The 25,025-nt window shown below is 38.3% G+C and overlaps 1 protein-coding gene across 1 annotated transcript in view; it reads left to right on the top strand.

Moving 5' to 3' along the window:
* LOC134678376 (dendritic arbor reduction protein 1-like) overlaps positions 1–24,168 on the top strand; it is a 56,124-nt gene extending 31,956 nt beyond the window's left edge. The window contains 5 exon segments of the mRNA XM_063536928.1: positions 21,588–22,034; positions 22,542–22,700; positions 22,921–23,095; positions 23,353–23,412; positions 23,898–24,168. Coding sequence (XP_063392998.1) covers positions 21,588–22,034; positions 22,542–22,700; positions 22,921–23,095; positions 23,353–23,412; positions 23,898–24,088 — 1,032 coding nt within the window. The 3' untranslated portion in view covers positions 24,089–24,168.
* The last annotated feature ends 857 nt before the right edge of the window (positions 24,169–25,025 follow it).

Here is a 25,025-nt window from a genome sequence, read left to right as displayed (position 1 = left end):
ATGACAAAAAACACATTTTTTAGGGTTAGTTAAATAAAACGTTGTAAAAATCAATCGCTTATCCCGCGCGTGATCATGTGATCAATCAACAATATGAAATTATTAATTTATTCAGTAAAATATATATCAAATATAGAATTAAACTGTAGGCTGTATACTCCTCATACTGACCAACATGTGTTCATCGACTTTTAAAAATAACTTGTGGTTTGATTTTTAATTCACTTTAAAGTTTATTCTAAGACGCAATACTTATATTGCGAAGTTTGTTATGTTTAAGGCGTGACAAGCAACGGCAATCACAATGATATGGCGTGGCCAGAGATGTGAAAAATACTTTATAAAAAGTATTTAAATACAAAATACAAATACTTCCTTGATAATACTATTTCAAATGCAAAATACAAAATAGTTTTTGAATTTGTATTTAAATACAAAATACGAAATAGGTATTTTCAAAATACTTTTTAAAAATACAAATACTTTGCGATAAAAGGTACTCTGAGTAGTGAATACCTAGTCTGAATTAAAAAGTATCACTCAAATTTCCGAGATTAAAAGACTCTTTATTCTTTGAAATCAATCCTCTATCTAAAGTGCAAATTTCTAGTTGTTTGCTCATATTAACCGGTAGGATTTAATTTAGGTATGGATGATGGTTTTTAACGGCCAACTTTTAAAACATTAATTTGTAATGTTTTACAGCTAGTAAAATGCCTCTCGTTAGTGTAATGAAAACGTCTCGCTTGTGTTTCACCAGGGCAGAAAAGTTTGTTCTCCTCTCGTGCCTTGAAACCCTCGCAACACTCAAGATTCCACTTTTTTAACCACGCGCTACGCTTGTGGTCATGTGCGACGTTACTAAACAGATTCAACAGTTCCATGTTAAAGGAATGAAGAGTTGCGAGGATTGTAACATCAGAAGAGATTCAAGAGATTGTAACTCCTACCTACATTACCTACGAGTACCTACTATAAAGTATTTTGTATTTTGAAAATAGAAAATAGGTCTCAAAAACTATTTCAAATAAAATACAAAATAGTTTTCTTCAAAAGGTATTTAAATACAAAATACAAAATAGGTATTTTGCATTTTGTATTTGCATTTTAAATACAAGTATTTCAAATAAGTCACATCTCTGGGCGTGGCGATGGCGTTCATTGAAGATAATATTTACTTTGTAGTTATGAAAAATAGGGAGTCTAAATACTTCATAATTTTTAAAAGTTGTTGAACTAAATGCTGACCGTTTGAGGAGTACAATCTATGTTTTAGTTATTTGCTCGTGTTACAGGCCACACGCGGTAATTGCTGGGGATCGAACCCTGACCTTCCGTGTGAAAACAAAAAAGCGAACGTCTGCAAACTGCGCCATGATAATTCTTAGTTTGGCTGACGAAACTCGGCTACTTATTCCCGAGTACAAACTAAATATCTAAATACCGCCTAAACCAGCGATAATTTTTTCTGCAATATTTGCTATTTAATCTGTAAACATGTCTCAAAAAGAAAGAACTCTTATGATATCGACCACAACTTCGCCATTTTATTAAATTTCAAAAACCGGACTGACAAAAAAAAATTTGATCATAGAATCTGGTCACATAATTTCATGAGAATCGGTTGAGAATTGTGACCTGTAGAGGAGAACATCCGGACATACAAAAGCAAAATGCTCGAGTCAAAACGTAGACCTTCGCTACGCTCCGGTCAACAAGTATTACCTACGCCTACGGACAGGTCAGAGCGAAATGAACGCGTGAATGACAGCTAATTGATTCTAATCTCATTCAAATTTAATATTGGTGTGTTATCAGGTGCGCGTTCGAATTGGCCTGTAAGTTTTTTGTACTGAACTGGAAGACGCCTATTACCGGGATAGGGTTGCCAGATCGAAAGGCGCTATTATCGGGAAACAATATAAATTTTTCGGGATTTTGGGACTTAAGTCGGGAAAAAAAATACAAATTAAAGTAATGGTATTAAAAACAACGATATTTTACATTATTGGCACTACGTCAGCTCGCTCGCTCGACGACAGTTCGGAACTTGAAATTATTGTTTTATAACGTGAAGCTGTTTTTGAAAGAAAGAAAGAAAGAAAGAAAATACATTTTTCGGGACAGTTTACACTTTGTCGGGAATCGGGAACACATGCTAAAAATCGGGAGAATCCCGCCAAATCCCGACCATCTGGCAACCCTATACCGGGACCACAAATAACACTACATTCGATCAAAATCGGCTTGTCACTGCAGGTAGAACACACGCCAAAACATACCTACCTACACACTACACCAAAGCCAGACGAAACATAGTAAACATACGCGCAATATATGTAGGTACAATCAGCTGCAGAGATCGTTAACCCACCTGAAAACAAATTTCTATAAAGCTGACTGTACATAATAATTATTTTTTCTTTGGCGTAGTCGAAGTAAAAAAAGTTGTTACCAGTGGTAACTACTGGGAAAAAAATTCCCAGTAGGTAGTTACCACCAACTCGGGTTTGGTGGTGACTAATGGGAATAACCCAAAAAAGTTGCTACGTCACTAGAACGAAAAATTTTCAGTCGATTCGGAAAATATAATCGTAATAATCGAATGGTAGGAACGTTTAAATTAACTCACTCGTTTAAATGGCACTAGCCACATTCCGCTACAGCGCGGTGCGCGATTACTGTCCCACTGCTTTAAATCAGCCATTAACTAATAGTCAGATCTCCAGTTTTCTCGTACAAGTGATTAGTTCTCAAGCTATCTACTGCACTGCACAAAACATCAAGCTACTTCCATCAAACTGACTATATGGTAAGACAGAGTCGGTACGTCATTAAATGTGACCGAAAAGGATTTACTTGGGTCTTAATAAGGAATGGTTTGACCAACAGCGGTAAAAGTACTACAGGTGACGTTTGCGGTACTGGTCCCCACGTTATTAGTGTGTTGTTGCCGTCGTCACGAGAGAAGTTTTATTAACTTGTTATCATGTTGCAACCAGACACACGAAACCGCTACTTCGTTAATTAAAAAGTACTTACATAAATTAGAAATAACGAATGTAACGATTGTCGCGTTTAAAACAAACTACCAAACATATTTCACCATTGTTAGTTACTGAGAAATCTTTATAAAATGCCTTATTCATGATGGTATAAATCTGAGAGATGAATTATCATTTTAGCAATCCTATAAAACTTTAAAGATTGTAATCAAGTAAGATGTTAGAAAACGCGTAAGTGGCATAAAAATATTCGATCCCTTGTTTAGCCTGATTCCTCTAATTGGGATTGTAGTAGGTAATTAATTACAATGACTTTTAGACCCTTGGCAAAACTAAATTTGCTAGAGGATTTTTTTACTATGTACTTAAAAAATACTATGTATTGTTACACCTATAGTATGGTATGGTAGTAAATAATCTGTACCTAGCTTTGAACGTAGCTTATGCCCGCGCATCAGTACTTAGGTGTGATGTCAAGTGCAAGGCGCCGCCGCCGGCGTCGCAAGGGCCGCGCGGCGTGTGGGCGGGCTGCCACCGCCGATTCCCATGTCCAATGCGCGCAAACCGACAGTTATGTCAATATGCGACTTACCACTTACATATTAATGTTATCCTCATTTAAACACGTGACAGGATTGTTTTAACGCGCGCATTATATTAACTACATCAACAAATAAGAGAGAGCTCTGAGGGCCTACCGTGAACACCGAAGTTCGCAAATTGCTAGCATATTTCTGTTTTACTCCAATGAAGGCGTAATTAAAGTGATAGACTATAATACTATAGGTCTTCGTAAGTAGGTTAGGTATTTACTTTTTATTGATTTGTCGATAGTGGATACCAGTGGCGGCGCGTCCATAAAAGCCGATTCCCACCGGCTTGCCTGTTTTTGGATGTTTGAGCAGAGTTGTAAAGGAAATATGTAAGCCTAATTAGCCCCGGCTTGCCTATGGATATGTTTGACGCGCCGCCACTAGTGGATACAATACTATGGCAATGAGTCGTAGAATGTATTGGATCCATATTTGATTAAGGGACATTAGCACAAATTATAAAATTAATAGACTGATCAATGACACGTAGGTAACTATGAAACTTTCCATACAATATTTAACCTAAAAGGACCCAATATGATTTTATTTCACTATCCTTTTTCGTTAACCACTTTAACCGGAGTAAACAAAAAATTGCCACTCGGGCCAAATATTTTAATCCCCAATTCGCTGTATTCGATTCACACAACAACAACAAAACAAAATTCGTTTATAATATTCTTTTTAAAATCGTAAAATGGCTTTGGCATAAGCCTATATTGTATGTACTATAAGTATGTGGGAATGTTTATTCTCAATACTTTATTATAACAATACGACGAACGAAAGGGTAGGTCAAATAAAAATGGAATTAATATATATAAATATTATTATTCAAGGAGAAATAATGACACTACGTTGTTATAAAGAAATAGCCGTCCAATATCCACTACGGACGTGCAAAAAGCACTGTTGCTTGTTCTTGGTTTACTTAACAGCTGCGGCAATTCGGCTCGGCTGACGAATGTCTGGTCGAAAAAGCGTGGCTGCGGAATAGAAAATAACGCATTGTCCGTTAACTCACACGGTGACATCATCGCGAAGCCATCTCAATTTCTGAACCCGATACCAGACGCATAAGTATACAAAATACGAATTATCATAAAATCACCAACGCAAATTTAAACCTACCTATACAAGTTAGTAGAGTCCTGTAAGTACTGTAATTAAAGCGAAAAGATTCATCGCTCGCGGTCATAATGGTATCTAAATATCAACTCTAATATTGCCCGTGACAACAATTATTGATCTGCTTTTCTTAATTAAATATGAACCTTTAATCTCAATACGAAACTCCAACTTTTGACACAAAAAAATTAAACATACTACTCAATGGTAGTAATCTTAATCCGCCATGTACCTATTGTCCAATACAGCTTAAAGCCATAAAGCCTCCGAATTTAGAAGCTCGCAGCGAATTTATGATCTGATGCTAATGGGGTATCAATAGCGAAGGTACCGTTACATACTGACATCGATTCTACACCATTCATTAAACTTCTCTGTATTAGGAAAATAATATAAGATATAACTTAGGTACCTAACTAGCTAATACAATTAGACAGTTTGCATTTTTTTAAATGTATATTTTTAACTCTACCATGTTCTATTAACTCTGTTGATTTTTTTCTATTTGTAACTAACTGTTAACCTTTCTTTATTTCAAAAAGGCGCTATAAATTAGTACATTACGATTACGATACAAGTGACAAAAGTAGGAGAGAAAACTAGTGTTCGCGCGAACTGTACATTTTTCTCTCCTGTGGGCAATAGTTAACAGCTTGTGGGCATGTAGGTAATGATTTATCATAGTTCTCTAAATAAAAGGAGGACTTTTTCACGTGGATAAGGGTTAAATAAGAAAATTAACCTTTATAGCCTTTAACTCTTGTGTATGTCTACAGGAAAGACGTAACACAGTTTTCTGTTTGACCCACATTGTACAACGTTTTACAGTACATTATAGCCCTTTAAATTTAATTTAATTAATCGCGCCGTAGGGCGGTAAAGTAGCACCATAATATGTACTATAAACAAATAAACCACAAAACTGAGCAGCCATTCCTAACTCTACCCGCTATATGCAAATCCATGCATCGAAATTTAAATAAATATAAGTGAATTCATTAACAGACAAAAGTGTCCTACATAGATCCCATGAAGTTGGTTAAAACTATGTTCCTAAACATGTTAAAAAGTTTGGACAGAAATCAAATGGGAGTTTATCACGGCGGGTATTAGTAGAGCTACGTTGTTGTACGCGTTGACTTAAATACAGTGTGTTAATCCAATACGGGTAATTAATCAAATAGGCATGGAATTTACCCATGTAATCATGAAATCAGAAGTTTTGTTGAAGTTACATTTAATTATGACCTTTATACATTTTTTTAAACTAACCTAGCAGCAGTAGATACTGTACCTAAATCTAAGCCATGTATTTTAAGAACACGTACGATTGGAATACTTAGACAATAATTAAATTGTGAATTAACATATCAAGAGGTGGTCGTGATACAGCGATTTTACTATAAAGTGACAGACAGGCGAACATGCTCCTGACGCGTTTTAATTTTATGTAAATTATATTTCTGTTCCCTGTTGTAAGAATGTCGACTATTGTTTAGATTAAGATGAATGACGCTGATCGTATGTAGGTATACATACTATAGTTGACTAAGCACAATCATATCACAAACAAATTTCAACCAAAATGAAATTGGTTGGGATTTGTTTCTAGGGTAACAATAACAAAGGCGCATGATATAATAGTACCTACTATTTGGCCACTTCGGTCGTTACTATCTATTTGTTGCAGACTGTACCAGTCATTATTCTAATTTTAAAGTTTTCATTCTACAAGTTTCCATTTCCTGTTCTTTAATCTATTTTAAATAAGTACATAGGTATGAGGTACTCCCTTCTAGAAGACCACGCGTCCGTCGAAAATGTTTGTTATTCTTCTGGCTTAAACATTTACCAGGTGGGTGAATGTCTTTCTTGTTTAGTTTAGACCTTATCATAATTCAACTTCCTTTCTTGAAATCCAAAAAATGCGCAATCCTTACTAATGACGGAATCGTGAGTAGTATACCTACTCTGCGACGATAGGATCGTGAGTGACGATGTTTCCGGCAGCGCGTGGGCGGCGCGAGTTCGTTTCCCGGTCTTTAAACGGTTTGAAAGATAACTTCGCACACTCTCAACCACCTCACTTCCTCTTGACATGGGGTCATAATCTTTAATCTATAAACATGACGCTTCGTGCTAACTTTTAAATTTAAACCTAATGTCTCACAAAAATAAGCATCATTTTGTGCTACAAGAATAATGTTTAAGGCATTTGGGCATAATTGAAAGAGGCACCATTCATTGAGAGAAGTAACGGGCAAATAGTATGCCCGCGTCTCAACGACACCGTTCAAGCGGCTGAGTACAATCGAACACTGAAGTCATAAATATGTAAGGATAAAAATTAAAAAATAAACTACACACCTACATACAATATTTGCATTTGATTATTTTGCGTCACTACATGCAACTTTGCTATCGGTTTTTAAACGACTTCAATTTCATAGAAGGAGGAGGTTCAGTATTCGGTCGTGGCTATGTTTTTTTTTAATGTATGTTTGAACAATCGAGAGAGCCTTTACCAATTGGTGTAGTAAAAAATATTACTTAGTCTGTAAACAGTTTTACTGTAAACGGAGGTGCGTTGATCATTTTTAACTTCATGACGCTCTGTGCATATTATATTGTAGGTACATATTCAACATTTTATAGGCGCCAAATGCAAAAACAAAACATTTGCCTAGTTCTGGATCTTAGGATGTTAAATATGACTTTGGGAATACAAAATAGGAAAAACAGTGTAGGTCCATTCAATCCTGTAATCATCATAGCAAAGAACTGAAATAATCTTGTCTAAACTTAAAGCTCTTAAGTGGATACCTACATTACTACTTTAGGTAGTGATAGTACCAAAAAGTGTATGTGTATGAGAGCCCACATAGAGTAGTAATGTATCTGTGTGTGTGCTCAAAATAACTTGTTTGGCTGTCAATGTCCGTGTCAATCTGCGTACACACACAACACGTGTGTGCGAGGCGCGTGCGCCGCATTCCAGCGCGTACTCATTCATACTCATACATATACACGCACGCATAAGCGACGGTCTTTTTGTCTTAAGATTTTTCTTTATTAGGATTGTCGCACTAAAATTGTAATGTTACGAAGTTCCGATTACAAAAATCACCTGCCGTATTTGCACTAAATATTCTGATGTGCATACCGTTTGGTTTTCTAAGCAACAACAAGAGATATACCTCACCAAGAATATTTTAGAAAAAACTGTGGAGAATAGCCAAGTGTGTCGGGCCATGCTCCGTATCGTATACCTTCCTTAGTTACCGTATGTCACAATAATCGGACCCAAATGAAGGCCTTTTCTGGATAGGTAGGTACATGAACTTCTTTGCTGCTCTTAGATATGTTTTATTACAAAGAAGGGATTATTCATGGAAAAACAAAAATGGCTCAATCACATGAAAATAGTAATTAAATAGTGGTTTTATAAGAAAGGTGGACTGGTAGAGAATGCCTTATACCCTAGCATTAAGTACGCCTTTTGTACGATTGTATTTTCTTTTGTGCAATAGGTAAATATTACCTTCATACATTTAGGTAGGTATGTACCTAAACAGTGTCTTATAGGTACGTTATTAGTGTTATTACAACAAAGATTAGACTAAATGCAAATATTTAATTTGCGTCAATAATAATATTATCAAATTATTAATGACATTAACTGGATTATTCATTATTACAATTATTAAAATCATACAGTGATGTATCAAAAATATCAGAAATACCTAAATCTATCCAAATTTGTCCAATTCGAGAAATTCTAACTAAATGCGGGGACTGCGGTAACTAAGGAAGTTAGGTAATACATAATCGGGTAAATTATTCACGAGCGCATTAATTTTTCACCATTTTCCCGAGCCGGTCCAATCAGTGCTGGGGGCGGGCGCGCGCTCGATACTTGCGCGCGCAATGTGACCAGAGGACACTGTTCAGGGGTTCACTACATACTCGTATTTGTTTCTACTATTCCTATTGTCAAAAAAATATACAAGTACCTATACCTGGGTACTTTGTAAAAAAAAACTTTGCCCGGGAACACTCGGTGACCCTGCCTACGAAGCTGGAGGTTCCGGGTTCGAATTCCAGTAATAGCCATTTATTTGTGTGTTCTTCAAGAATACTTGTTCCTGAATTTATGGAGGATATACATACGTATGAATTTACGTATGTACGTATTTATTTATATAAAGTTTTGACGACCGGTTAGGCCTGGTGGTGAACATGCCTATTTATATAAAGCTGGTGGTCCTGGTAGCGAGTCCCGGTAAGGTCATTTATTTGTGTGACGCTGATGAACACAGATATTTGCTCCTGAGTTGTGGGTGTGTCCCATGTATTTAAGTATTTGTTTATTAAATCGTTGTCTGAGTACCCACAAGACTCCTTGACCTAACTATGGGGCTTTGTCAATTTGTGTAAGATTTTCCTATAAAAATATATATTTATCTATATAAGTATATTGTAAAAGTATGTAAAGACTGTACGTAGGTACACGATAAAATCTGGCCGTGCATGTCCTTCCGTCCTTTAAAGGCATTTTTTTTAAATAATTTATGGTTATCACTCTACATAATAAAAATACAAGCATAATGTAACGTTAGGTTGTCCGTGACTTTTAACAGTAACTAGTCAGTTATCTAAATATGTATTAGGTAGGTACCCACAGATGTATCTAGATGTAGGTACATAAATTACAACAACTATTGAATTAATTATTTGGCTTAGGTACTTTACTTCACAGTCACATATAGTAAAAATATATCATCGTAATTTATTTTCGTTAGTATACTCGTACAAAACCAGGATGTCGAACAGTAAGTTGGGACCATTAGCATCAAGGCAGCGTAAACGTTCGCCTCCATTTGCTAGCTACAGTTATTCCACTACCCCGTACAAGTGGGACAGTCCACGGGGTGAGCAATTTTGAACCTTCAGTAGTTTGCCTAGGGTTTATTAATGCCACTATATGCTATGTCCAACTTTTCCCTTCCCGACTTCATTCAATTTGCGGCGGGTGACAAGTTATGCGTTTTTTATTGTCCTCGACTATAAAAGTGACGGCTGGCTCGCGATGGACAATTATTTTGAACGATGCTCGATGTTCAAATAATATCTCCTTACTTCAGGAGATACAAAAAAAATATATCAAACGTACGTGATTAGCCATTTATTCCATGCTATTCAGCACACAAACTATGGTTGGAGTTATATCCCAAAAGTTTCTTGTTAATCACTTTAACTTTTATTAAATAAATCCCAGGCAAGTTGACTCGCTTTTTCTTCGGGAAAGACCTCTCCAATCTGACCGCGCCTCCATGAGGAACGTTATTGGTAACGTTAAGGATGTAATGAGGATTTCACCTGTGACTATGAGGCCAGGAGACTGTGGCCAGCAGGAAAATCAGCAATCCGCTGAATCAGAATAAAATTCCCACTAATCCGGGATTAACCGGTTAAACCGGTATTCCATGCAGTGTCAAATTGTACTGGTAACCATGGTAACTCCAGGTTTAACCGGTTAACCCCCGGGTTTGTGAATGGTGCAAGTGGCCCTTAGAGATTTTTTTTTAATTTTTATTAGAATATTTTTTGGTATAGTAGGTGTGGTAGTGGTATACCCTAATTATCTGCATTATTTCAGAATATTCGTTCGGTATGACTTATTTATTAGTCATACCGAACGATTATCTAAGGCCAGCAAAAAATAACATTCCTCAACATTATTTTGTGTTTTACGGTATTATTGTACAAACACTACGGAAAAAAATATCATTGCATTATTATGGCAGTCTCAAGTTTTCAGTATCAAATGTAGAAATGCAAATGTTTTTCAGTTCACTTTTACCTTATTAATTGGATGTTGCTAATGCACTTCTTTTGCTTATTATAATTATTTCCCAAAGTCTCCAAATACTACCTTTAGTATTAAACCAATTAATAGAGCGAGGCAATTCATTTAATTGACCATATTCCATCTCAGCGGCGACAATACGAGTGAATGATGGCATTACCGCAGTAAAATTGACGATTATTGTTCGCCTTATAGCCAACTAATCTCTTTTATTACCGGGCTAGAAGGAAACGTACTTATAGTTACACCTCTTACATTTGTACCTACGAGGATAATGGTAACATTCCATTTTTAACCGCAGCTGCACTACCGGTACTGAACGCGTCGCTGTCATTGCCAATTTCCATAGTAAAATGAACAGTCTGCACTACTGTCGTTGGAAATGGACTGTCACCTTTACATTTAAAAGCATATAATTTCGCAATGTGGTTAGGTACAGGTAAAACTAGTAAAAGTAAATGACGAAAGTGAGTTAAGTATTAAAGAGGGCTTATTCACGGGCACCTGATGGTGATGGTTGGAAGGACAGCGAAATCCGAGATGTGGTGTACGAGCGTGCCACAATCCATTACCAGCCCGGCGGCGCCGGCGGCGGGGGCGCTTCCATTAGCTAATTAGCTACCAGTCGCCACCGACCCCTTTCTTGGCCAGATTGTTGCCGTGCCGTCTTTGCTTGCTAATTGATTTTGATAATAATTTAGGACACGTACCTTACCGCGCTTATTTTTTGGCACTGAGTTTAGTAAACGTTGCCCAGTAGCAACAGAATTTAAGTATGAGACATAATCTCAAAATAATATACCTATACCTATAATTAGCTAACCCCAGGCCAGGCTATGGAGCCAGGCTATAAAAAAAGGCCAGGCTATAACCAAAAGTAGGATTAGCCGGGATATAGCGTTATTAAAAGAAAGTTTATTTTAGTGTATTTCCATTCTCATATTTTATCACTTTCACTTCTGTCAGTTCATATGTAGGTATAAGCAGGTATAGCATTGCATAGATACAACAACAGTAAGAGAGGATGATTTAGAATCAGAGTCGACTATTCAGATTCATAATTGTTGACAATGAAAATCAAAAGTCAAAGGCAAGTCTGATTTTATCAACAGTAACTTACGCAAAACTGAATAAACTCGTCAAAGTGGCGTGACTTATTGGTCATTTGTCGTGCCGTAGGCCATAGCCAAGGAAAAACCTATCCCAATGTCATAATTATGCGTGTTTATACAATAGCACCCTACGTTAAATACGCAATCCTCATTTAAACAATGTCAAATCACACCCCTCCTTTTCGTCGCGACTGTCAAATTAAAAAGTTAAGCTCTCCCCTCGAGCCGATGGTTGTCTAATGGGATAATAGCGTCGCGTGCGCCGCACGCGCGCCTCACGACCGTGCACCTATGCGGTAATTTCATTATAATAAAATGGAGTCAAACGTGTAAACGATGGCCCCAGCTCGTGTCGTGTCAATTCGACCCCTATCAGACAACATTTAGCCTTATTAACTAGAGAGTGACGATGTGCTTATTCATTTTTCATTTAGTTGAGCGGCTTATACAACTTAAAAACAAGACAATTTATTTTTGCGCGAGCGTTGGTTGTTTCACGGAATAAAATAGGTAATGCAATAAGGACAGGTATTGGATTAAAATAAAGTCAGACTGTAAATAAGTAGCTACTATGCTTGTGCAATAACAGAAAACCCAAAATCGTAAAACTGATAGTGATAAACTAACACGCAGTTAATTTATAAAATGATGAGTTAGAATCATTACCTAAAAAGTGCTCAGCGGGCACAATAAACATTATGGGCGCATTCATTAATAAATAGCTGACCGCTGACAAACGGTGTCTTTGCCCCCCGCGGCTCCTCTTTGCCCCGTTATCCCCATAAAGCCCCATGGCCTCCCCCTCATCCTCCTGCCCCCTATCTCCCCATCTGCCAGGTGTAAAACTGCCCGGTCACGGAAAGACAGACATGCGATGCGGCTAATATGTTTTTATTATTAAAACTGTACGTATTGCTCATCCCCTCGTGTCAGGGGGATGACCCATGAATATGTATGCGGTGATTTGTTTATAGCACTAAACATTGTGGCACAGGGATGTATAGGGTGTATTTATGTGGCGATTTTTTTTCTTATAGATATAGTCAACTCAAAACGTATTTCATTGATAGGGAAGGCCACTGTCAAAACGACATTGCCAATTAACAATGATCCGAAAAAAGCTAAACTTGTATAGCGGAAAGTAGCAATTTAATAAATCGTTAAGAATTTCTACTCTATAAAATAAAAAGATAGTGGATTCGGGCTAAGGAAAGTTTATGCTTAATAAAAGCCTTTTGACTCTATATTTATCGCTCGAAACTTCTTTAAAATAGGTAATTTATTGCTAAGAACATGATAAGTAGTTACAGAAATAATAATATGGTAACAATATATAGGTACAAACAATAACGCAGGGCAGCTTGTGGAGAACTGTTGGGGATTCTCTGCCTCTGGAGTCGCTAGAGCTGCGTTCTCGAGCGCAGATATGGAAACATACGTGGCGGGTTGGCTATATGTTTAAAGTCCAGTGACACCTGACTACCCCCAGTCCTCATACTGGTGTTGCACTTGAGCCACCTTCGTTTTTTGTGGGAGCCTATCTTATGGGGCTCACCGAGTCACCGTCTGCCGGAAATAATTTCGTCGCCAAGACGCTAGTGTTGTACCTACAATTCACGCACGTTTACTTGCGCGTAGTTGTCATATTTGTGGTTTACATCGGAAATTTAAACGTCACTTTTACAATTCGATCCGAATTACAAAAGGTTAACAGGCAAATAGGTATCATGTACTGCCCCCTACAGTTAATGCACACTCCCTATTCATAATTATCGCAGGTAATCCTAAAGTAAAGTTCTCTAGGTGCCCTGTCAAAGCCATAGAAAAAGACAGCATATTGGTATAAACCTGAAATAACCTTATCTAAAACCTGAAACAATTATAATGGCTTAATGGTACACCCGAACCCGTATTTACAGAACGTTCTAGTACCCAAATAAGATTATAATATAATAAAAGAACCTAACAGCAAGCTAAACGAAAAGTATGTCACAAGTCACGAACACGTTACGGCGCGGCGCGGTGCTGTGATGTGACTAAGTGCACATTACTTCCGTTTCTTTATATGTTAGTGAGCCTTCGCGTATCACGTAATTTCTTGAAAGCTCCTAACGTGAGTAATGTGGAGGAAAAGACGTGCGCCACCAGTAATGTCAACTCTATGGCGGACCTAATGCGTTGAGTTATCTTTAGCTGCTATCGCGGCTCCATTGCTACCTACTTCAATACGGGAAACGATTGCTAAAAAGATAGCGTTGCCATCAATTTATAAGTAAATATCTATAGGCCATTACCGCCTATTATCGTAACACAATTTGGAACTGCTTTTAACGTTAATAAAGAAACATTTTAGAGGAAAAGCGATTAAGGTTAGATTTTCATATACCTACTTAATTTAGATGAGATAATGTCGCTGATAAATAAATTGATACACATAACTTTATTAATCATGTTTTCATCCAAATCGTTCACGCTAACTCATGGTTCCTCCACACTCCACACCCCACCCCTCAGCCTCGGTTCGGCGTTTACGGAAAATTATGGGAAACGCAAACAGAACTCGAATTACAATGTCTTTATTTTTTCATTTTAGCCGCCGTGGGACTGGTGATGGCGCCGTAATGACCTCAATGTGTACACATACTTCCAGCCATGAGGATATATGGGGAAGTTGGAATTATACACGGAATATTTGCGTACCCCCATCTAGTATAACCATTTTAACTTGATCTTTAAAAAATTGAAGTGAAAGTATCTTTTCAGGTTCAGATACTAATTAAAACCGATTTGGAACAATAAATGTCAGCTAATATGCAGCTGATAGTAGACGTAACTAGTGGATTGAAAGCTAGGAGTACGCGTACCTAATTATGGTTACAATGACATGTATTGTGCATTTGTACAATCGAGTGTAACTGACAAAAAATGTGTAATAAGTAGTAAATTACTATAAAAGTACGAAAAGTAGGAAATTAGCAACGTGTGGCGATAAATTAAAAATCGACCGAATGCAGTGTTTTGAATCGATACGAGTTGCCAATTACCTTTTCGCAGGTACAAAGTTTTACAATACGTATTGCCCTTTAAATACATAGGCACGAATTGTGCTAATTACCGCACTAGGGTGGTAAAGTAACATATGTACTGAAATAGTACATTTCGATGCTAGTGCGGAAGGTATGTCATTACTTCACGAGTACCGAGATATCTTGCCACGAGCCGCAGGCGAGTGGCAAGACTCGGGACGAGTGAAGAATGACATTTCCGCACGTGTATCGAACGACGTTTTTTAATACAGTTGCGAAAAAATAAGAAAAACATTGTTAATCGTACACTAAACAAAAGTGGTAACAGTGACAGCTCGGTTAGACGTCGTCTTTAAGTATATTATATCTATGGGCGTTTGGCAGCTATTCCGTTCCATTCAGTCAACTTATTAAGAACGGAATTTTCAATATTGAATATTAAAAAATAAACGTGTTATAATGATGAAGAGGTAAGTAATTAAATATGAAATATGTAATATTTTTCGTATTCTTACATTAACGGTAGGTTTTTATGCTGATTACGACGTTTAAAGGAAACTAATATTAACACTCATCAATAAGTAGTCGTGAATTGGAACAAGTATAAATTTAAAAAAATTGGAAAAGTAAAAAGCACTAGTTCGAGATAACCAACTTTCCGCACGCTAAACAGCTACGTAAAGTAGCACTTTTTGAGCAACTGTATTAAAAATATATTTTTGGAACGTTAGCTTGTAAACATGTTCGCGAACTCGACCGTAAAATAAATAATATAACTTGGCTACTTAACAATATATCAGTATACCAATATTAGGTATATCTCATGTATAGAACATTATCGTCACGTTTTTTTCATGAATCTAGGTAGGTCGGTGGGAGACACTGTATATCTTAAAGTTTAAAATTTGTACTCAACTATAAAAAATCTGTTAGCTTGAATTAAAAAAAAATATCATGAGGCACGAGTGACCCCCGCCCCCGGCCGTGGGCGGCGTTCTATTATCGACCCGCCGTCCGCCCGCCCGCCCAGCGCCGCCCCCCGCACTTGTCATATCTAACACATCGATGCCAATGTGTGTTCACTGCCTATAAAATGTTATTGCTATTGCTTATTATTGCCACTATTTGAAAGTAGTGACAGTATTGTTACTATTAGGTACAAAGACATGGGTACAAAAAATAAAAGTCATACTTATAACAAATATAACTTAATTTAAAGTATACTTAAGTATACAGAGTGTCCCAAGACTATGGGACATCAAGGGAAAGTACCTTAAATATCGTAGATAGGATATTTTGCTGAAAGAAGACATTATTTTAATTTAAATAAACTGCATTTATAGATTTTAAAATAAGTAATTACATGGCTCAACCGGGAATCGAACCCGCTACACGAGAAATAAATCACCCTGTAGTTTTATCATACCGATCGAAAGGCTTCATCATAAGGATTATTTTTTGCTAAATAACATAGTGTCAGAAATAAAAGGAAGACTATGAACGGAACACTAAAAAAACTACCGTGCCTCTAAAGTCCAAGCACACTTATCCAACGATTACTGACTGTGTTATTTCATGCAGCGACAATAATTTACTACAAGTATTAATAACCTCTATTTATGTAAGATCTCTTTTTGTGGCCATCCCGACATTCACACCAAATTTCTGAACGGGTACTTATACTGCGTCAAGCAGATCTTGTCAGTAGAAAAAGGCGGCAAATTTGAAAAATGTAGGCGCGAAAGGATATAGTCCCATAGAAAATTTGAATTTCGCGCCTTTTTCTACTGACAAGATTTGCTTGACCATCTATACCTATCTTCTTAAACGCGTTTTACATAAGTTTTACTTACGAATATTTTGGTCTTAGTGCCTAAATTTTATAATTTATAAAACTAATAAATAACGGCGGTCGTCGGACACGGGCATATTTTGCATATGATATATTGAATTGAAGCACCCCCCTAAAACCTAATTAGTACCCACAGTCCCTCGGGCGGTATAAGTACAAACATGAACTGTGACCCCGTTTGACTACAGCTAGCTTCTAAAGCTAGCTAGGTGTGGTCACCAATTATAGTTTATGAATCTCGACTATTATCAAAATATATTATTTTCGTGGAGTTTAGTCTGCCTACCTTTGATGCCTACTGTAGATCTCATAGTGAGTATTATATTCTTTGCTGTAGATACTATAGTTAGGTTTTAACATATTTATATGATACTCGTATACGAGTATGATGGTATTTTGACATGTCAATTTCAAGTGGCATTACTGACTGCTTACTCACTTTATTCACTTCTAAAGCTACAAAAATGTATTTAGGTACTTATCTACATTTTAAACAAAACGTTGTTGCAATACAATACCTACATCTTGATGATTGGTACGGCATTCGCTTTATTCTCTGCTTTATAATCGAAATAAAATATAGCAACAACTACTAACCGACTTACCTTTACTTAGAGCGGTGTAATAAGTTACCTACTTTAAATTTAAGATAAAATCTATAAGTGTAACCGTGTCCGTCTTTCTTCACTCGCAGGTACAAATCTGCGGGAGGTTCTACATTTCACAATAGCTGTCGGTCGGCATAAGCCGACTGATTTAGCTGGCTCGTGAATGAGTCGAACTGAAGCGAAATAAAGCACCTAGCAGGTCGCCTTTGGCATAGACTACCAACACACGCCGTAATGCTTAAGTACCCCATGCCATATAGCGGTTGGGTGTCCCACAGGAGCCTATAATGTGCTTGCACTGAGAGGACAGTTGAACCGTTACGTATAAACCATTGAAATATATTTAAGTACACCTACTTATATGTTGTTAAGTATTAAGCTTCTGCTCTACTACAATACGATTATTTAAATTAAATATCGTTCAGTCTCCTAATAACGATCTACTAGTTCCCTAGTATTTTATATCATGAGCATTATAAGTATGCATATTGCCGGTTTTTAAACAGTCATCGATGGTGAATAAATTTCTGCAGACATTCTGCACGGATATCATGGTCGTGTATATCTACGTGACAGCGTGATAAAAACTGTGTCCGTCTCTTTCAATCGTGGTGTTAAGTGATACTTATTTTATCACGTGGATAAAGCTATCCATAATAAGCTACCTGAACAGCCTGAAGTGTGGCCGATCTACGGCAGTTAATCTGTGCGCTAGTTGCTTAAGCTCGTCTAGCCGCGCTGCGCTGGAGGAGCCGCTTGCGCAATCGTTCGATCCGCAAAGGTCATGGAAGGAATTCGCGCGGTCCGGCGTTCTTGCGACACGGCACACTGTTCCACAGTTTCCACTCAGTGCAGCGACCAGGGCATATAATGGCGAAACGATTTCATGAGGGGTCGCGGTGCTGGCTCTGCTCGACTACGGCATCGGTTGTGTCTCATATTGAACGCCTTTTATAATTGACTTATTTAGACCCAATAACAATATTGCTACAACCTTTCTCCAATTGGTGGGTACTTAAGTTACATGCACATAAATACTTACGTGTGTATGTACCGCCTAACTAACGCGCTCGATAAGAAAAGTGTGTTACGGTCCCACCCACTTACTTCTGATAAACAATAGAAAAGTAAACAGCGATTATACATGGTGCTAAAAGATTAGTAATACATATCTTTATCTACATTTATTTACATACGATTATTCAACATTGACACCTAAATCATGCGAAATCTTTATCACTCGATAGTCGATAGTAGGTACCTATACGAGTACATACTAATTAAATATTACAAATTAATGTTATCTATGTACATGTACTAGTAGTTGAGTAGCTAATTAGCTATGTACCTATGCGTTTCATATCATCAACGCTAAATTAAATGTGATACCTAAACGCTTGTTAAGTATAGTATGTACCATAGACTACCCGGTTACTTTGTTTCGTGGGGTAACATTGTCCCAAATTTTTTTAAGCTAGAAAACGTACAATTTTTTACTTACAGTGCTTACTCGAGGTAAGGTACCGCTCTGGCCGGTGTAGCCTTATTCGGTCAGCAGCAATAGTTGCTAAGCGGGTGAGGTATTCAAAATAATCTTAACGCGACTTTATTGTTAACAAAATAAGAGCACGTCAAGGTAATTTTGAACACCTCGCCCGTTTAGCAGCTTCTGCTGCTGACTGTTCAAAAAAATTTAGAAAATTTGTTTTGCCTTAATACACAGTGTTGTAATATTTACTTACCTACTCGTACACTGTTTTTTTCCTAATCGTTTTTTTAGTTTAAAATCCCATTTCATTCATTACGTCAGACAGTGGCGTGCAGTGGAGATAAGACTTAAATCGGGCTCTAGAAGAGTCATTCTTGAAGGAATGTAACGCAAACTATAAAAATCGGCAACTTTTTTTTTGGTCATTTTGTATGGACTGCCTACCCTAGTGCCTACCTTTTTTTGTATGCACTGCACGCCACTGACGTCAGAGAAGAAGAAAAAAAGGTACGAGTAGACTATAGGTACGTTCGCCCAGCCCCATCCTGCAATTTGTGCAATATAACAGGCACATAATTCTTTAGGATTGATTAACTCTTGAATGAGAATCTGTTATGGCTCCGCTACACGATGGGCCAACGCCGGCCACTCCTAGGGACGCAGCCATGCGGTAGAATGAGATAGCAATATCACTTGCTCCCTCTGTCGCATAAATGCGTCCCTTGTAGTGGCCGGCGTTGGCCCATCGTGTAGAGGAGCCATTACGAGTATGCTATCAATTCGGATATCAAAGTTTAGTAGTAGTAGTATCCCCATCCGGTCTAAAGCTTGACTCACGCTCGGGCCGTGGCGTCCGACTTGTCAGTTTCTATGACGGCTGATCGGTGATCACGTGGTACGTTCCATAGAAAACAAAGCTCCGAAAGCTCCGGCCCGGCCACGGCCCGGTCTAACGTGTCACTTTTATCGTCTTATACGTGGGCATTTTCACTTAACTGTGCACCTTTAACGGCCGGTTAACAATCGTTACAAAACTGACGGTCAATGTCAAATCCCATACATTTTGTCAGGAATGTAACGGTTAGACGTAAAAACGACTTGAGTCGCGCTTTAAAGTGCAAGTAAAATGAAAATGCCCAATTACACCATCCCACTAATCCGGGGTTAACCAGTTAACCCTGGAGTAACCATGGATACCGTAACAATTTGACTCTGGGTTAACGGTTTAACCACTTAACCCCGGGTTAGTAGGAGCAAATGGCTCAATCTTACAAACGATATACTTAAGTGTAACTATTTTAATTGAAATAATTCGATTTACTAAGGTTCATTTAACTCTGTCTTCTTAAATGCCTCCAATATTAAGCTAATCCATAGGTACCTAGTTAGATTTGACCCTCACGGCCCGATTTGAATTGCTCATCGTGTATTTTTGATTATGATACGGAAAAAACAATAGCTATTTGGTACAGTCAACTGTAAAAATATGGGATTATCTTATTCAAAAATATGTCCCATGGTTCTTCATTCGCTAACATAGGAGCTATGGGACATATTTTTGAGATGATTTGTGCACCCATATTTTTACAGTTGAATATACCTACACTACACAGATGAATTGGATTGGTTATCAGACTAATTTGAGAGGCGGCTAAATCCATTCCTGGAGCGATTTTTACATAAGTAGGTATATCTATCGAGTAGAGAGTACTCGCGCCGTCACCTGCACGGCGTGGCGCGTGGGCGCTATTGTATGCTAATCCGATTTACTGGCAAAAACGACTTCAGTGTAAATGTAGCTTTATTACACATACGCCTTATTGTATGCGCTCTGAACTAATGGGATACTGAGCAAAATATTATGTACGCGTGCTGCAAGAGAAGATGTTATAAAAAATACTTACCCTTTGCCTACATGTTGACTTAAAATTAAGTACACTTATCAATTTAATAAAATCATTAGTATCTATATTATGACTACAGTCGAACTGCGAGTAAGGTCGAAACCAAAAAGTGGAAATAAATAAAAACATAAGAATTTTACAATAAGATCGTCATACACTAAAAAAATTACATAAAATACTAGTCTATAACGTTACTATAATAAGGTGCAGTAAACTCAGACAGCTTGAAAAGTCGTAGCACTTTTTTAGACCACAACAAGATTGCCAAAAATTTCATGAGCAATATGGAGATCTGGAGACCTTTCTCTAGGGACTAAAGCAATTCGAATCCTGGGTTTTTGACTTTCGCTCAATAGATAAAATCACGAACGTAATTAGTTCTAAAATGCACTTTAAGCAATTAGATACTTAAAAATAATTTTTGTACAAAAACTAAAAATAAGTATGTAAATTATTTCTGAAAATGAGCAATAATATGTTTGAGGGAACAACGATTAAACACTAAATAAATTAGAATTCAAAAACACTATAAGTTAAAATTCTCAAATCGGTCCTCGTCCCGAGAACACACATCCATCTCGCTCACACTTAGTGAGAGAAGAACACGAACCTACAGGACTCTAACAAAAACGCAAATACTTAGTACCTATATGTGTACAATGAAATCTCAATTTCATCATTATTAACCTTAGTTTATTAACATATAATATAATAAATAATTAATTATTTCCATTTACACTTAATCCCACCACATTTGGTACTTATGTATGTTTATGTGTAAAGAGGTCCTGTTTTTATGTCTGGAGAAAGTTAACTAATACGGCGAGATACAATATAAGACCATAACTGATTTTAATGATATATCATTTAATAGAAAAGACAAGACTTCAGAATAGAAAAGACGTTCAAGCTGTCGGTCTTACTCGTAACTCTTCACAAGCACTGAAACACCATGCTGCGACTCTAACGCACTCTAATTTGTAATGTGATAATCATTTCAGACATCTGACTTCGAGTCGCTGCTTTGCAAGCAGGAGGGCGCCTCGCTAGCGCCCGCCCACATGGACCTTTTTGATGGCGGCACTTCTTCTCGCGACGATGCGTTCCTGCGGCCCGCTCTCTGGGAGGACATCGCCTCCTCGATCAGGAACATCGATCCCGAAAATGCAAACATGCTCGCTCCACTCGGAGCGACACACGTCAAGCTGGAAGCGGATGATCCCCTGCTTGAAGAATGCGCTACGCCGCTACTCAGTCCTCTCGAGATCAAGACGGAAAGACTGTGCGGACCGCCGACGTACGCGCAGCCGCAGCCGCCGCAGCACACGCCGCAGCCGCTGCCGCAACCGGTCAGCACATTTGCCAAGTATCCACCAGCACGCCTGGTGTACATGTCTCCGCTGACGCCGCCCGGTTCCGACCAGGGCAGTCCAGGCAATTCGATGCAGGTAAAACTCACTTATTATCTTATCATCTTAGAACGCCAGGGACAGAATGTCCATTCACCACCACCTTAATACATGTTACAATCGATTCAAAATTTCCTAATTGTGGTTGTTATGGTGGTGGTGGTGGTTAGATATTTTGCTGGCATTGTGAGATGAAACTACTTTACTCATCAATTTCGTATAAAGCTTTGCGATTGCTTGCCATGCGACGGATAATGGTACCATGTCTGCTTGTGCTGATGCGATCGTATTGTTACATCCGGGCTCCGCAACTACTTATAAACATAAATATGTATAATTATATCGAAAGATTAATCATCACTTGGACGCTTCACAAAGCAGAATACCTACATTAATATGAAATCGTTTCGTATCTAATACCCAAAGTCAATGCTGTTGTCACATAATTTAAATGACTACTTGAAGGTGTTAAAGTAAGAAATTCACACGGAGAAAATAGAACAATATTGAAGTAAAGAGTAGAAGCAAGTAACGTTGTTGTTGCAGGGCGCGGGGCGCCGGACGCCGCCGCCGCCATACCACCCGCCGCCTCTGCTGCGCGCGCCGCACCCGCCTCCGCCCCTCCCGCATCATCACCAACACCATCACCAACAGGTAACACTAATATATACTTTAAAGTAGTAACAAAGAAATCATGAAACCATTGTGTTTGGCAGGTTTAGAACGCATTAGTTTGACCATTAGATTATCATTGAAGTCAAACGTATTTTTTGTCTAAACGATAGAAATGCGAGTACCAATATGTTAGCTCAGTGGTTCCCAATATTTGCTGTGCCTCAAAACCATATTTCGGTTCCCTTCAATATCTGTGCTTGAGTGATATTATAATATGAAGGTAAACGTTGAGCATTGTGTTGGACAGCAGGCAATGGCACAGGTGCCGCCAATGGGCGCCCAGCTGCCAGCGCCGGCGCAGCAGCACCACGCGCCGCACCACGCTCCCATGCTGCACTCGAGGCTGGGCCCCGCCTCTGTCAAGTACAACCGGCGGAACAACCCTGAATTAGAAAAAAGAAGAGTACACCACTGCGACTTCATGGGTGAGTTGCTTGACACTTTGTCGACGGTTGCGAAATATTAGAGGAGACCGGGGTCAGTTGAAACAAGCTCGATAATTCCCAAACGTATAGTGACAACCAGAACATCAGCTGGCAAAACGTGTAGCGTCTTGAAGCACGCCAGATATTTTATGGGGCAACATTACTTTTATGACTTTTTTATTTTTGATGTTCATTTTCAAGTCCTCTGTAAATCTCTAAATCAGTTTTTTTTTCTATTTCTATATGCATTATTTCAGGTTGCACGAAGGTATACACGAAGAGCTCTCACCTGAAAGCACATCAGAGGATACATACAGGTATGGTTTTTCCTATAACTAACTATATTTTAACTATAATTTGCGTCTGCGAACAAAGCGTCAAGCGAAAGTATATTTTGCTATAAAACAAATCATGAGGATACAAACAGCCAAAGCATTTTAGTTGAATGTGGATGGCAATAATCGTAGTAAATAAGTAGAGTCTGTTCGGAAAGAGAACAGTCGTGGAATGTATTGGGTCCCATACATTCCACGTCTCCAGAACTAACCACTGAAAGTTCAAAGTTGGTCATCTTGATCATCTTTTATTGGCTGTTTGTACCGTTTAACTAATAATACTCAAATTCGTTTCGTATCCTCCATCAGGAGAACTGGTATCTAACATGCGCTTGCTTACCCATGCGAGGTTTTAGCATATTTGCACTCAAATAGTCTTTATCACTGTTTTAGTGGAAGTAGGGTAAAACTAAGACAGTGGTAGGGGTAGTAGGTTTTGATGTGATGTTTTTATTGTGTTAACTTAGGAGAGAAACCTTACACTTGCCAATGGCCGGAGTGCGAGTGGAGGTTCGCGCGGTCTGACGAGCTGACGCGGCACTACCGTAAGCACACGGGCGCGAAGCCCTTCAAGTGCGCGGTCTGCGAGCGCTCGTTCGCCAGGTCCGACCACCTCGCGCTTCATATGAAGCGCCACCTGCCCAAGACCTCCAAATGACACGCGCGGAGGGGCGGGGACCAGCCTCCCGCGCCCCAGTCTACACCGGTAAACAAATCTACCATTTATAATACTGCCATACCTACACCTCGTCTTAAACATTAAAATAAACGTTTGTTGGGCGTCGTCCGATTTCCAAGAAATAATTTAAAAACTACCTTGTGTTTTTTCTCAAGCATAACTTTAACAAGATAGTGAACGACCGTTTTTTCATACAAACGTAGTCCTCTGCCTGGACACTGACATTAGCAAACGGTTCGTGTTAAATGAGCGTTAAAGTTATTTCGGAGACGCCACTTCATATCAGCGAGTTCCACGAAAGAGCAACGATGCCCAACGCCGGCCGTAACATGCCGTTACTGAATACATCATAGAGAGCGAGAGCTTATGTATGTAGATAAAGCAGTGTATGTAACTGTACATAATTAGGCATTAAAACACTCGTGTGATCCTTTTATGAAACTCACTTCGTTCTTTTCATAAACCCACACTCGTATATTAATGTCCTTCATTATGTAGCAGTCACATAAACCACTAAAATTAAACTTTATTTTATTTGCTTCTGCATATAAATACCTAACTGGATTAATATTGTTGAAGGAGGAATGCAGTGACACCATCTTCTTGGAGTGCGACCTCGACACAAGCTTGATGGAGACGTTCTACGGCGCGCTGTGACGCGCCGAGTGCGCGCGCGCAGCTGAACAGCCGTGGACCCAGACGCGACTGCCCTGCTGAATACTAGTATTTTCTTTCAATAAGAAATTGACAAAATACGTACGTTGCTATATCGAAACCTTAAAGTAAAGATTAGACGCCACTTATTGTGAATTCTAATGTTCTTGTAGATATAAAAAAATGTATGTTATTCAACATCATTACCGAGAAAACTGCTTTAAACATAAAATCGTACATTAATCAAATGTATGATTATTGC

This window comes from Cydia fagiglandana, chromosome Z (genome assembly GCF_963556715.1).
Source record: "Cydia fagiglandana chromosome Z, ilCydFagi1.1, whole genome shotgun sequence".
In the NCBI taxonomy this organism is placed as follows: domain Eukaryota; kingdom Metazoa; phylum Arthropoda; class Insecta; order Lepidoptera; family Tortricidae; genus Cydia; species Cydia fagiglandana.
The sequence above is the reverse complement of the archived record's forward strand: the minus strand, read 5'-3'. Positions and strand labels throughout refer to the sequence as shown.